This window comes from Sorghum bicolor, chromosome 9, assembly GCF_000003195.3.
Source record: "Sorghum bicolor cultivar BTx623 chromosome 9, Sorghum_bicolor_NCBIv3, whole genome shotgun sequence".
Lineage (NCBI taxonomy): Eukaryota > Viridiplantae > Streptophyta > Magnoliopsida > Poales > Poaceae > Sorghum > Sorghum bicolor.
The window spans coordinates 5,267,363-5,283,440 of NC_012878.2; the positions used below are offsets into that span (position 1 = coordinate 5,267,363).

The window sequence follows — 16,078 nt, forward strand, 5'->3', positions numbered from 1 at the left end:
TTTATAAAAAGAATAAATATAAATAGATATGTAACATTATGTCATCATTTTCTATGGCCATTTGATGTTTTTCTCCCGTTGCAACGCACGGGCATATTTACTAGTATTTGATAATTAGTGTCCAATCATGAACTATTTAGACTCAAAAGATTCATCTCGTAAAATATTTTTAGCTGTATTTTTAATGGCAACATATCCTGTGCAAACTAAACAAGATGTGCAAACTTGCAAACTCTCAATCGAGACCACTAGATCCCCATCCGATGGCTAGCAACAGAGGTGGGTCAATTTTACTAAAAACCGCCCGCCACCCCTCTATCCGTTTTGCAAAAAGACCCCTTCGTGCCCTCCAGTCAATCTCCTCATTCTTTTCTCCTCCGTCGTCGGCCCAGTCCCGCAACGTTCGCCCAACCCCTGGGCGGCCGCCAAGCCAGCCGACCGCTGAGCCTCCCATCCAGCCGACGCTCGAGCTCGTGCTCGTGGACGGCCATGACTTCTGGAGGCCGGTCCTTGGAGTCCCAGTGCGCTTCCCGGCGACCACAGCGCCCGCCCTCTCGGATCCGGCGGCTCCCGGCGCCCTCAGCGCCCCCAGCGCCTGCCAAGTCTCGGCACCGTCACCGTCGGCCCTCGCCCCGACTGTGCCCCGGCTTGGTCCAAGCGCCCCGCCCCTTGGTGCTGACAACCTGAAGGCCCGACGCAGCCTCTTCTGCGTGCAGCGCATTGACGAGCGGCGTCGACGTAGGGCTCTCCATCCTGACGGGCTTCGTGGCCTCCTTCTTGATGGGGATGGGCGTCGGAGTCCATGGCGCGTGTGGGGATAGGTGGCGGCGGCTAGTCACGGTAAAAGGGAAACCGAAGAGACCTCTGTACGGGAGGAACCAAGCGATGTGATAATCAGCTACGGGAGATTAGGGAGGGGTCAACTACAAAAGAAGTAATTAGCAATGATGGATGGTGGGTGTTTTTTTTATAAAAATACCCAACTCTGTTGCTAGCCATCGGATGGGGATCTAGTTGTCTCGATTGAGAGTTTGTAAGTTTGCACAGCTTGCTTGGTTTGCACTTGATATGTTGCCATTTTTAATTCTGTAAATAATATATATTTAATACTCTATGTATATGTCTAAATATTTAATGAGACTTAAAAAAATCACACAAAAGGCCTCACTCTATAAAAAAATCTCTCTTATACGTTCCCTAAAAAGATAGAAATTTTTAAATCTGTCAGCCGTCGCCGGAGCACACCGCATGGCAGTGCCTTGCCCCGGTCGCCGTCGTGGCCCTCGACGTCGCCTCCGCGCGCCGCTGGACACAGGCGCAGACAACCTTGGTACACCTCATCGCCTTGCTGCTCGCGCCCACCGCCGCGCCGCTACTCCACGACGCGCGCGTCCGCGCTTGCAGCGCCGCCTGCTCGTCGCGCAGTTGACGCCCACCAAGCCCACAACCATTACAGAGAGAGTACAAACAACTGCGGCAAGAGAAGGAGAGGTCAAGAGCACAGCGTCGAGGCGTGAGGAGCAGAGAGAACCGGGCAGGTGTGACAGTCGGCGTCGGCTGCACGTGGCCGCCACCACCGCGGACAAAGTCGCCGCCACCGCCGCGGACCAGTCCAAACCTGAAATGAGGCGGCGTGGCCTTGTTTAGTTTCCAAAAATTTTTGTAATTTTTTTTAGATTTTTTATCACATTAAATTTTACGACATATGTATAGAGCACTAAATATAGATTAAAAAAATAATTACATGGTTTACCTTTAATTTACAAGACGAATTTTTTGACCCTAGTTAATCTATGATTGAACAATGTTTGTTAAATACAAACCAAAGTACTACAGGATCTATTTTGTAAATTTTTTTAGCTAAACAAGGCCAAGTTAAAAAAAGCAGCGGGACAATTCTTACAAAAAAAAACGGAGACAACATTACAGAGAGCAGAGGGAAAACGTTAGGTACATGGCTGCGCACGAATCTTAACAACAATCTCCACCATGCAAAAGTGGAAGAAAACAAACATAAAAAACTGCTACAAGATATATAGAAATTCTGTTTTTTTAGGAAAAGTAATTTTTTTTGCTAAGGGTCTATTTGGAATGCTACAGTAGCTAAAGCCAAAAATTTTCTCCAACTAAACAAGGCCTTAGGCACTCACAATGCAGACTATATCATGGAGTCTAAAGTTATTTATTTCCTCGAACAGTGAGACTTAGAGTCTTATTTTTTCTACCTCTTTCTTCAATAAATATGATGCCACATTAGCAAAATACCATAAATAATATGTAAGTAATTGTCTTTCGACTCTGTGATAGAGTCCTCGTTCCTTAGTTCTTAGCGCTAAGTGTAGGGGCCACAGGAGGGCTGCTCTTTTCTCCTCCTCTTCACACGCGTTACCTCGGGCTTCAGCGAAGGAAAAAGAAAACAATGGATCAGATTGGATTATTTCTTTCATGTGAAATTGCTCACCAACTACAGTATTCCAGAGGAACAGGTTGGGGCGATTCCTGCATTCCAAACGCTCGTTCTAGTTTTTTTTCCTTTGTTTCTAATTCCTCCAATTTTCCTATGGTATTTCTTTTCTTCAATCCAAACACACCCTAAAATATAAAATAAATTCCCAAAAAACTCCAAGTCCTTTTTTTTCAAGGCCCAAAACTCAAGTCTAGACGTGATGTTGGACCCGGTCACGCCCAAGCAGGATCCGCCTGCCTTCAATTTGAGCCCATCTGGGCCTGCTTCTCGTACGAGTTGGACTTGGAGCACGCCAGAAATAAAAGGGTCCCGTTCGGTGTCCACGGGCAGCCAACAATCGAGGCAGAACGGGAGCAGAGCGGCGGCGGCGGCGAGCGAGGAGGAGATTGAAGCGGCGAAGGAAGAGCAGAGCGGTCGAGAGGATGTCCCTCCGGTCTCTGGGTTCCCTTCTCACCCGAAGGTTGTTGATCCCCCGTGCGCAGGCGAACAAGGCACTAGCGCCGGCGGCAGGCGTGCCACTGCCACCACGCTCTCTCCACTCACTCGTGAGTTTTATTTCACCCAGGTCAAAAGCGCTTCCTTTCTTTCTTTCTTTCTTTCTTCAATTTGCGTTCGCGGCTCATAATTCTCGTGGCGATGCAGAGGGATTTCGCTCTTGGTGATGGCGCAGGCGCAGGCGCTTATGGTGGTGTTGCCGCGGCTGCCTTAGCTGGATTGGTTGGAATTCTGTATTTCAGGAAAGGTGCAGATGAGTCAGGTATGAAATAATCTTCAAATTCCTCGCCTTTTGCTTTAATTTTGCCCGTTGTTCATACCCATATCATTTTTTGTGTACCTGTAGCCGGCGAGGTGACTAAGGAGGTGACTCGGCAGGAAGCAAAGAAGCAGTTGGCTGGGGATGGAGCCAGGAAGCAAGGGGCCATAAAAGAGGCAGAAACCAAAGAGGACAATGACGACGACGACGACTTCTCCTTGGAGGAGTACCTTGCTAAGATGACGAAGATGGCTGCTGCGCAGAAGAAGGCTCGTTACGAAAGGTCTTGCAAGAAGGCTGTCAAGGAGGAGGCGACAAACATTGAGGCCATCAAGGATGAAGCAGCCATGAAGGATGAGGCGGCCATGAAGGCGCGGTTCGAGGAGTGGATCAAAGAGTATGGCAAGAGATACAAAAACAAGGAGGAGAAGGCTCGGCGCTATGAATTGTTCAAGGCGTTTGCAAATATGGTGGACAAGGCAACCGCAGAAGGTGGGGCTGTCTTTATCACAAACCATACCGCAGATTGGACCGAGGAAGAGTGCCAGTGTCTGTATAGTGATATTGACTGGGATGACTACCTCGATCACATCCGGTCTTTGATTGATAAGAAGAATGCCAGGGCCAAGAAGCCTAGCAGGGACTGACAGTGTGGTATGTTGTTAGTTTTCATCTTTGATCCAATGATTAGGGATAGGTTCACTAAATTAGTTTTGAGTAAATATTTTTTAAGAAGGGCTAAATGATCACGTTGGCTTGAACTTCTAGAGCACATTGGCTTCACGTTGCGTTGGTGGGACTGGATCACATTGTTGCTCTCTTCTGCCAGCACCAAGGTGTTGATAAAGGAAAAACATTCTATGCGACGGCAGGGAAGGTGAATCTTCCATGCGCGCGGATTGCGCTAGGGTGACCTCACCTCCCCCTACTGTTCATCATAGTAATGAAGGTACTCAATGCTATGAACTCCGAGGCGAATCGGCGTGGAATGCTCTCTTCGCTACTGGGCAACCTAATCAAATTCAGATCATCAGTCTTTGTCGATGACCTGGTGCTATTCGTACTGCCAAAGCAACAAGACTTCCATTGTATCTGGGAGGTCCTTGAAGTCTTTGTAGGCGCTTTGGGACTACTCAGTAATAACCTAGAAAAGTGCCTAATCACCGATTCGTTGCCAAGGGTGCGAGACCACTTATCACCTGCTCACTTTGTGTGTCTTCACGCATGAAGTTTGGTGTCAAGTTCTGCGCCATGTACACCTTGGTTGGTTGGCACCGAGGGTGGATGATGAGCTTCTGCGCCATGTACAATTTATATTAGTAATTTATAAGTTTATCATAACTAGATAAAGACTACCTAGCTAGTAGGAGTATCTGTTATGCCTATTGTCGAAAATTAATAAAGAGAAAAATATACAATTTCATATAAATTATTTTATGAGTCAAAGGTATTAAACAAAAACTAATGCTTATGTATCCTAAGATACTATCTCGTGCGAGAGCATAGGTTAATGGACTAGTATATAATAAATAAAAACTAAATGCCCATGTATCCTTATATAGTAGCCTGTACGAGAGCATGAGGTTGATGGACTAGTACATAATAAGCACATCCCATAAATCCAAAGCAGAAAGGAAGAAATGTGGCCAAGCTTCTCCGTCAGGTCGGCATATCTGGCGCTGCACATCGGCTCACACCCCATCCCGGGATGCGTGCGAGTCTGGGAAGTGTGGGCGCCGCTTCGCATCAAGCTATTCCTCTGGCTGACCTTGCGCAGACGCCACTGGACAGCGGATAGACGCCATCGCCACGGACTAGAAGCTCACGACGCCTGCTTCCTGTGTAACCAGCAGGCAGAAACGATTGATCACATCATTGTCCAATGCCCCTTCGCACGACAGCTTTGGGTCGAAGCAGCGGCGGCTCTGGGAGGTCAGGTACAGCAACAGCCGGATGGGACCATGGTAGAGTGGTGGGGAACTTGGCGGGTGCTATGGCCGACGGCCTACGCCAAGGGAGCGGACACCATGTTTGCGCTAATAGCATGGGAGCTCTGGAAGGAACGCAACGCGAGGTGTTTCCGCGGAGCAACGACCCAGCTAGACGCGCTCAAGGCACTGATTAAGCATCAAGCAGAGCTTTGAATTGTGGCCGGCACTAAGCACTTAGGGAGGTTCCTCCAGCGAGTAATAGCCTAAGTCCTTGTAGGGGGGGGACAGGGCGTGCTCGTTTTCAAACCGCCCACTTGTACTTCAACTTCTTTCTCCTTAATGAAAATACGCGCAAGCCTTTTGCGTGATTGAGAAAAAAAGAACAAGAGGAGAATGCACTCCCAAATAATTAACTTTCTGAAAGAGAGGAGACGCACCAGTCCCAGAGGAAGCAGAACAAAGTAAGACATTACCGGTGTCCGAATGAACTGCCGAATAATTTACTTTGAAAACAGAGGAGACCCAGACCCAGAGCAAGCAGAAGAGAGGAAAACATTACCGGTGTTCAAGGAGGCTGCTTCAACAGCCGTGGCACTAGGACCAGCGTGGTCGTCGTGCAAGGAAAGGGCGTTGAAGGCGCTGCTGAATGCATTTGCATGGTCGTCATGTTGCGACGGCTGGTAACAGTCCACTGCCTGTTGTTCAGGTTCAGCGCTGGGAGGCGATCTGGAACACGGCGGCACGAATGCCCCCACATGTTGCTGAGGAGCAGCAATGAGTCGAGGCCCCAGACCATCAAAACGATTAAAGTTTAAGCCAACAGCATTGTCATGTTTTTGTTAGAACATGGACCGTGTAAGCATGCGACATTAGTACGTACATACGAAGCTGAAGGGAACAGTTTAGCTGAAGGAACTCCTCCAATGCCTGCATGTTTTTAATTCCACTGGGAAAGCAGTTTAGCTGAAACAGGAGGCTGACAAGTCTTTTTCGTCCAACTATAGATGTTGGTAATTGGTAATTGGATTATGCCACAGCCCCACAAGTTAAGTGTTTCCAAATACTGTAGCGCTCCGATCTCTTCTGGAAGCTCAGTTATCGATGTACCACTTAGGCTCAAATACCTCAGCTGGAGTAATTCCCCAATGTTAGCAAGATGATGGTTTTTTAATAATCCGTCCAAAGATTTAATAAGGAACATAAAGTCAGTCTCTAACATTCACAAATCAATGAATATATCCAAACAATACAGATCCACTCCTAGTATTTAGACCAAATTTCAACATAAGGATTAACAAAGTTTACTGCCGAAACGAAGAGAGGCAAGTGAATAAGTGGCAGCAGAGGTTGGCACTTGGCAGACGCTGCTGACCACTGCAAGTACATGCATGATCGAGGTGATGATGGAGCTGCAGAGCGACGAGGTTATTGATCACTTCACTGTTGTTCCTGACGACCTCCTCCTTCTTGGGATGATGAAGATCCTACATAAAAGCCTCATTGTTTGAGTTTCTGCCAGAAGACTAGCTTACTTATCAGAAAAGGTACCATGGAAGTCCACTTTTGAGGAAGTCCTCTGAAAGTTTCAAATGGACACAATATTTTTCTGTTCTCATCCCATAAGTCAGAAACCGTAAGGAAGAAATGAGGCCAGTAACATTCAGAAACAAAAGGAGAATGAACTGCCAAATAATTTACTTTCAAAACAGAGGAGACCCAGAGCAAGCAGAAGAGAGGAAAACATTACCAGTGTTCGAGGAGGCTGCTTCAACAGCCGTGGCACTGTGACCAGGGACAGGGTGGTCGTTGCCCAAGGAAAGCCTGTCGAAGGCGCTGCTGAAGGCATTTGCTAGATCGTCATGTTGTTCAGGTTCAGCCTTGGGAGGTGATCTGGAACTGAATGTGAAGCACGGCGGCACGAATGCCTCCTGTTTCTGAGCAGCAGGAGCAGCAATGAGTCGAGGCCCCAGAACAGCAGAGATTGTTGGGGCAGCCCCTGAAAAATGGTTAAAATGTAAGCCAACAGCATTGTCAAGTTTCTGTTAGAACATGGACACTAGAACATATGAAGGGTTTTTTAGAAAATGGAATTGTTTCCGGTCTCGCAACCACACACAGCCAAGTTTAGAACATACAAAGCTGAAGGAATAATCAAATTGGACGCACCCTGGACCAGTTGTTTGGTAGGAAAAAAATACATATATATACTGTGCGTACCTGGTGTTCCCTTGGCATGATCAGGAATAACTGGTGCACCCTGAACCAATTCTCGTCCATGGACTATGGCGGCGCCTTGGCGAGCTTTCGATCGGTGCCGTCGCTGTCCATGTCGATGGCCAAGCTCAAAAGAGGCGCCATGTCGATGGTAAGGTTGATGGTGGATGGTGAAGGAGAGGTCCGTGGGTAGTGGCAGTGCTGCAGTCAACCACTGTCCGTTGTTGTCATCCGTGGTGGAGGAGCACATCCTGTCATCACCACCTGCAAATTTGCATAAACCGAGGGTGAGTGGTATCAGTAAAGGAGATGAAAAACCTCAATGACAAAGAAGAGAGAAGTTGGGATGCATGGAGTACTGGTTTTGTTTCGGATAAAGAACCCAAACTTTATATTACCTTCCATAATGACATATATGGATAGGTTGAATGCAAACTTAGGAGGTTACATTTCCTGATCTCTCTTCTTTAATTATAGTGTGATCATATTTTTTCCTTAGTTGGCTCTTTAATTAATGAACATAAAAATCACGTAGTTTCTTGGTTGAGATCATCACTGCCCTAAAACGCACCCTGGAATAATTGTTTGGTAAGCATAAATGGTGCACCCTGAAGTTCCCTTGACGCTTGAGGTATTATATGCATATAATACCTCGAGCGTCAAGGGAAAAATTGTTCCCTGGAATAATTAATTGTTTGGTAAGCATAAATGCATATAATAAGTGGTGCACCCTGAACCAATTCCCGGCGAGCTTCCAATCGGCGCCGTTTCTGATCATGATCAACCATACCTCGAGTGCAGACGACGACATTGTCTTCTTGTTCCGACTCGTCTTCTTGTTCCGACTCGTCTTCGTTTAGAATACAGTTACAACCAATATGGAGATGTGGATTCGGGTGGTTGTCAAGTCCTTCCTTAATGGCATCTTGTACACGCAAACCATTAAGTTTGGTGCCGAATATATAAAACTCGATCTCGGTGAGTTTGGAGAGATGCTTGAGACCAAAATCAAGATGGCCATTACTCACAGAAATTGTTATATCTGCATCAAAGTCAATATGGAGTACTTCCAGCTCTGGCATGGATCCAGCTTCAAACGTCAGCATGGGGATACTGTGACGGACAAACCGTAACCCTATTATTGCCACTCTGAAATGCCTCAAGCTTCTGTATCCATACCTGTTGCTGACCACAAGTCGTTGTTTGTCAGTCCAGTGTACACCTTCAACGTTGTTTATTATCTCCAGTGTTAGATGGACAAGAGCTGGTAGGTCACCAAGAATGCAATGACTTTCCTCGCCCAAATTCTTTATTCTCAGCATTAATTCTTCTATGTTGACAAGTGACTTCATCCATCTTGGCACCCTTGACATGGGAAACACCATGAAAACAAGCTTTCTTAGGCTAGGAGAGCACCACGGCACCTCAAGGATGGCGTCAACTCCATCAAAGATGACAGCATGCCCTGCTTCTCCACCTAACATATTTTGCATAACACCCACGTCCCCCAAAAATACGTCTAAAGTATGAAGCTTACTTAGCCGACGAATAGAAGCCATCTTTTTTATAAGATCCACGTAGTTTTCCTCGTCAATAATACCAGAATTGGAAATGAGTAACATAGTAATAGCCAGATGCCTCATCTCGGTTAAATCGCCAATTTCTTCAAAATAAATAGCAGCTGCATTCATGTCAAGGTATCCTGTATATAACATTTCCAATGCCTGCATGTTTTTAATTCCACTGGGAAAGCCGTTTGGCTTCAGACTACCCATCAGTAGGTTGACAAGTCTTTTTAGTCGAACTATAGATGTTGGTAATTGGATTATGCCACAGCCCCACAAGTTAAGTGTTTCCAAATACTGTAGCGCTCCGATCTCTTCTGGAAGCTCAGTTATCGATGTACCACTGAGGCTCAAATACCTCAGCTGGAGCAATTCTCCAATGTTTGCAAGATGATGGTTTTCTAATAATCTCCAACAGCCCGTGAAGTCCAGAACACGCACGAATCTAAAACCCAACCAAGAACAGGGGAATTCAAAACTAATAATTGTCCGGACATTTGCATAATTCTGGTTCAAGTGTAAGGTCGTCGCATCTCCTTCAGTTTTACCTTGCAGACTCAGTCGACGAATCTTGATTCCTGATGGAGGTGGTAGTCTTGGAATATTATGTAGTACTGTAACAAAGTTGTCTTCAATGGACTTGCACACGATAAAGTCAAGAATTGTATCATGGAGAACACAGCTGTCTACCTCTCTAGTCCACTCATATGTTTTCTTTGGGAGGATTAAATTTCTGTTGATGAGCTCATTAAAAGCCTTCTCACCCGACTCGTACAAGGTGCATCTAGATTCAGCAGGAATGAACCCCTCTGCAACCCATAGCAGTACTAAACGTCTTTTCTCAATAGTATAATCTTCAGGGAATGTACTAAGATATAATAGGCAAGCTTTTAAATGATGAGGAAGATCAAAGTAACTGAGTGATAGTATTCTCATCATCCCCTCCACAGTAGAATCTCTTTCAAGTCCATGACCAATAGAAGTTTGAACTTGATCCCACTCTATGACTGAGTGAACTCTATTCCGTGCTTTGTTAGCTAACAAACCAGATATTGCAATAATGGCCAGCGGTAGACCTCCACACTTCTTCAAGATTTTACTAGAGACTTCTTCTAGGTTTTCTGGGCATTCATTGCCAGGGCCAAATATTCTGTTATGGAACAATTTTTTCGAGTCATGTTCTTGGAGAGGCTTGGGTTTGTAAACCCATCCACCTGAATATAGTGAGCAACATGCTTTGGCCACGTCATGTACTCGAGTTGTGGTTATTATCACACTACCACAACTGTTGTCTGACAATGCACACTTAATTGTATCCCATGTTTCCTTGTCCCATACATCATCGACCACAATGAAGTACCTACGACATGATTTGATAAAGCTATTTAGTATTGAAGAGTACATTTTTAGCTCAAATAAATATTTCATGGATAATCAATACCATAAAATGATAGACGATCATAATGTATGAAACTCTCTTCTTTAAAATATAGTAAATAAGCATTATTTGAAGATATGTCAATTTTATTTTCACATACTCAGAAAGGGGTGTTAGGAGGACAGGTATGATTTAGGATTTAGAACAAAGACACAACATAAGATCCTGATGTACTAAGAGGATACATCTAGACTAGGATTTGTACAATTAAAGGTCCAATACTAAGAAACGAAAACCTACATCAAATTTGTATAGACATGTTCTAAGAGTACTCCAGATGTTTCCTATAATTAACTTGCTAAACCAATAAGTTTAGCGAGGTAACAAAATAGGTTGCCACCTTAATTTATTTCCCTCTCCAATAGTTCCTGTATAAGCTTTTAGAATGATTTTGCATTGGGAACCCTGAACTATTTCTAACCAACCAAACTTCTTTCTACTAGTTTCTTTGTATCCTACATTTCTCACATCGAACCCTTTACTTTCTTAATTTAATCGTGCATTCAATTTACTCTTGTCTCTCAAGAAAAACATCGAATGGGGAGCGGATAAGAAGTTCCTTTGGACTGCAAAATCTTATGAGTTAGAGAGGATATTTGGTAATTTTTTTATTTTTAAGAAACTCTTTTACCAAACTATTGGAGGTTTTTTTCTTTTTTTTTTTGCTAAAAATCAAAGCAGTGAGTTGTTAAAAAAACTCTTGGAGAGCTCAGAGCTATTCTTGACCGGAATCTAGAACAGTAGCCCTTAGATATTTGAAAGGATAATGCAAGTATGACATAAGCTTGCACCATATCAAGAACAACATAGATGAATCTTGTAGAAAACTCTAAATGACAATGTTGAAGCAACCACGACAAGATATTAGGATTTTGCAAAGGTGAAGCAACAAAGCATAACTCCAAAAGAGTACATGTGTCTCTCACAACCCTACTTGACTAGAACCTAGTACAATAGTTATATCTAGCCTAATCCTCTTGAGCGCTCCTAATTGCTCTTACAAGGGCATCAGATGACAAGTTGATGCTTATGGTCTCTACCCATTCTTTATATAGTCCCCTCCAAGCCCTCATATAGGTAAGTAGGAGTCCAACTCCGAGTAGAATTTCATACTCAAGTCCTAATAGAACTAGAAGTCTTAATATCACACATTTCTTAAGTTCTAGCCTAAATAAAATTTAAATCACCATACAACAAGGAGTTGGCAAATTTTTGCATCCTGGGTTCCTATCTTGTTTTTTTACCCTGGGTATCCTCATTACTCATTAGCTAACAAATCGTCAGCGACAATTACAGCTATGTCATTAGGAACAGAATCAGAAATGATCCCCTCACCTTCAGAACATAGATAACCCATTCTAGCCAACTCATGAGCGGCTTCATTACAAGTTCTACCAATATGAACACACACATTTGTAATGACAACTCACTTAAGAATCTTTAGAACATACTTAGGCACACAAAATTGTAGTACACACCAGTATTTGACCTAACAAATAGGCAGCCTATAAACAGGCAGCTTAGGGGTGCGGAAACTATACCACTAGATTAATATTAAAAACTAGTTATCCGTTTTCTAACTTTTCACAATATATTGAGAGTGATACTTAATCAAACTCTAACTAATTACAAGTGATAAATCAAAATGTTCCTTATAAATGCTCTTAGAGATAATTTAAGGGATTTTATCCTTATCAAGTGACTGTACTTTGTATGTGTACTATGCACATTTTCAAGCCTATCAGACCAAGATAAAAACAACAAAAAAAGAAAGAAGTCCATTTCCTTCAACGGAAGTTCTTATAATAGACAAAGCTTCATTACAAGGAAACTAAAATAGGTTATTGGTATCAATATTAGGATGTCCAGTTTGGGGGCTTTAATATTGATCCAGGGATTGCTTAAGTGCCAACAAAATATGACCAACCCGATCATGGGCCTTTGCGGAGGAGGCCCGGTTCGAATTGGATGGCTCAGACAATGATCCCGGCCCATTCAACGATTGGAGGGCGAGTTTCGCCTCCCTCGACCCGATGGCTAGGACATGGGCTTAGGACCCCTTGGCTCGATAGAACACCGGCCCTCCACCGCCTGATCCCTTGAGGGGGGCTTCCGACTCACCCGACGACTCGAGGGGATTCGGGGGTCAAAAAAGGAAACATCCGCTGGAGCGGGGGTAACACCACACCCCCCTGTTGTGATGAGAAAGTCATCACACCCCTAGGCTATCCATGACTAGGGGTATTGTCTTTAAAAACGTTCCTATGTAATTGTGTCGAACGGGATAGTGTTGCGCTACTCGGGCCTAGTACGGCCCTAGACATAAGGATCATGGAGGGCACTGCAAACCACACCACGCAATGCAGGACGCCATGGCTGGGTGACAACACACCACCACTACCAACCATGACGATAGCACGACAACATGGGGGACCAAATCACCCTTCCCTCGACAATCGGGCCAATGGGACCCACATGCGGGGGAGGAGCGATGACGCCCATGGAACTCCTTCCCTTGCACTCCTGCGTTTCTCCTCCTTCCTTTAGGCTCCTCTCTTGAACTATAAAAGGGAGGTCTTGGGACCTTTCTATGGCAAGCTCTCTGGACTTCTCAAGTTCAACAGCACACGACACCGACCACACACACCACGTAGAAACTTGGGAGCTCTCTCCTCTCTTGCTCGTTTGTAACCCTTACGCAACTAATCAAAACAGCAGGTAGCACAACAACGCCGTGACTGAACTAGGGACTTTTGGTCCGAACCAGTATAATCCCTGGTGCCCACCTTAACTAACCATCCAAGTCGAAATACGCAATCATGTAAAGTTAGTAGCCGGTGGTTTCGTGACACTGACAGTTACTTAATTGAATGGATGTAGCATGCATGCTGAAAGTATACAGCCGTGTGTACCTTTTTGTTTGAAGGAATTCCTTGATTTCCATGATCAGTTGTTGTATGCTCCCTACTTCTGTCTTATAATAAGACCGACCTGTCACCTTGCTGAGAATAGTTCTCAAAATCTTAACCATATCAGGATTCCTTGACACCGACAAGAAAGCTCGGCACTGGAATCGATTCTTCAGCTCTTCATATACTCTGTTCGCAAGGGTTGTCTTCCCGATTCCTCCAATTCCCACAATAGAGACTACCTTCGGTTGTTGTGATGAGAAACACCCATTCTCCTCCTCTAGAAACGAAATCACCTCTTGTTTTGGTTGATCGATGCCCACAAGCCTCGAAGCATTCTCAAATATGGCAAGAGCTCTTGGATCAACTGTCACTTTGCTGCTTGTGTTCACGGCCGTGCCGCAGACCTTGTACCTCGCACTCCTTTCACCCACCTCCTTGACTTGGCCTTTCAGCTTCTCAATCTCCTTGGCAATCCGACGCCGGGCCTTGGTCTTGTCCAATTGCAGTAGTTTCTTACATTTGTCGATGAAGCCTTCTGGTTTGGCCTTGGCTGAGTCATCATCAGCATCAGCACGGACTCTGAAGTCATCGAGGCTGTCGTCGATGTCGTAGGAGAGCTCGCGTACCTCCTTCATCCACACCTTGTCTTGCTCATCAGGATTCTCCTCTTCAGACTTTTTCAGAAGGAATGCGTGCATGGCTTCAAGTTCCCGAATGAGGAACTTGACCTCACCACGCACGCCTTTGAAACGCTTGTACTCGTCGCCGAGCAAAGCAGCAAGCTTATGCAGGACGGGGCTCAAGGCCCCCGTCGCTGCGCTCACCAGAAAATCCGGCATGGCCGCTGCTAGACTAGAACAACAAGCTCAAAGCAAAGCTTTTTTGTTGGGTTCAGTTGGAGTGGCTGCGTGGATGAGAATGAGATGCAGGCAGTAGCTGTGTAAAAAGGACTCTCCATAGGCAGTGTACCTCTAGCTCGCCATGGATTTGGAAACAGAGATTAAGTTTAGCTAGCTAGGAGATTGTTTTGGGAGAGATGTCTCAACTCTCACTCAGTTTCTCAGGGGAAGAAAGGGTACGGGTGGCTTGGTGGGGAGAGTAGTACTAAGTAGCAAAGAAGACAGCTTTATCTCCCTCCAACAAAAGCATTTTGAGCTTTTGTTATACACAAAATGCAAAAGTTGTCCAACAGATGTCGCCCAATGTGCTGGTAAAGCATTATAATCAGACACTTTTCTAACAATCGGAATAAAGCAGTGCCCACACTCTCAAAGCTCCCTGGATGGCGCAGGCTCAAAATCTGGCCTAGGTGACAATGAATCAATGATTATTCTATACTTTCTCCATCCCCAAAAAAAATTCTCAGCACTTCAAACGATTTTTATGTATATTATATAAATTAATACTATAGTTAGTTATCAAATATATATTCATAGTAAATATATTTAGAGACGTAAATACCGATACTGTTTCCTATTACATCCATCTCAATTTATAAGTCATTCCAAGAATCTTGGAGAGTCAAAGCATCTTAAGTTTGACCAACATTATAGAAAAATTAGAAAGAGTTATAAATTAATATATGTTAATATGAAATATAACTAATGAAGAATATAATAATACTTAGTTGGTATCATAAATATTATTATGTTATTATATAAATTTGGTCAAAGTTGAAATGATTTGACTCAAGATTTTTGAAATAACTTATAATTTAGGATGGAGGAAGTATAAATTTAGTCAAACAAAACTTGTCATAAACCTGGAATTACGTTATTTTTAGGACGTAGGAAATAGAGGATTTGGACCTCAGAATTTTCTCATTATAAAAACCCTTGGATCCTCCTAGCATGTAATTTGTACTAAAAATTTCAACTTTTGAATTAACCCAATATGAAGTTACATGTATAAATAATTCGTTTTGAACTCAAATCGACATAAGAAGTTACATGCACGCATATGGTTGCTACAAAACACAAGGAAAATCCTCTCATTTGCTTTGGACTTGAACAGAATTCTAATTTGGACGACAAAAAACGCCTTGGGAATTTCATCTAAAAGTTCATTTTTCTCCGGACCTTTTTTCCTGTGAAGCGAGCCCACCTCAGCCCAATCCGGCCCAAATGAAAAATCGCGTCTCTCTATCCTCTTTGCCTAGCGCGTGCACCCGAGCCAAGTTGCAGTGCCTGTGGAATTCTAATTCTAATTCTAAAAAACTAAAAGAATAAAAGAAACAGCTACCATTATACCTGACTTATCTACCCTTCTACCTTATATGTACTACTCCCATGCTAAAATAAAGTAAGCGATATAAATCGCATCTTTTAGTCCACTGTCAAAAAAAAAGGGAATGTCTAATTGTCTGTTCACAGATTTTATGTGATAAATCTGTTAGATTTTTATAAATACAACCCAAAAGACAATTATAGCATAAATCCTAAAGCACAATCAAACATATTAAAATTTAACAAATTTAGTACCAATAAAAATCTCAACAAATAAATAGCAAAAGTCAATAAAAAATCTCATTTTTGAAGCCAAGAGCTTGCCTGGTGTGCAGGCACAAGGGTAGAAAACCATTTTCTTTTCTTTTTTTTTTTGACTGAACAATTTTCCTTTGACAATGGTCCATAATCACCTCTTGTCCTCATGTTTACTCCCCGTGTCAATGTGGTGCACCAGGCACACGGTTCAGCCCATGAAATGTCAGCAACTGTAACGTGCAGGAACAATCCAGACTATGGAGTGTAACTGCTGGCGGAGAAACATCAACGAAGACATTCCTTAGTTATATTGA

At 43.9% G+C, this 16,078-nt stretch overlaps 2 protein-coding genes across 2 annotated transcripts; one reads left to right on the forward strand and one right to left on the reverse strand.

The window, feature by feature from the left end:
• Positions 2,667-4,601, forward strand: LOC8071185. The gene is made up of 3 exons (XM_002439278.2): positions 2,667-3,032; positions 3,110-3,224; positions 3,309-4,601. The coding sequence occupies exons 1-3, from the start codon at positions 2,667-2,669 to the stop codon at positions 3,866-3,868; spliced, it is 1,041 nt and encodes a 346-aa protein (XP_002439323.1). The 3' UTR covers positions 3,869-4,601.
• On the reverse strand, positions 6,344-14,378 carry LOC8076016 (putative disease resistance RPP13-like protein 3). Its single transcript, XM_021447034.1, has 5 exons — positions 13,282-14,378; positions 8,157-10,291; positions 7,370-7,630; positions 6,900-7,148; positions 6,344-6,636 (listed from the first exon to the last, which is right to left on the reverse strand). The coding sequence occupies exons 1-5, from the start codon at positions 14,118-14,120 to the stop codon at positions 6,590-6,592; spliced, it is 3,531 nt and encodes a 1,176-aa protein (XP_021302709.1). The 5' UTR covers positions 14,121-14,378; the 3' UTR covers positions 6,344-6,589.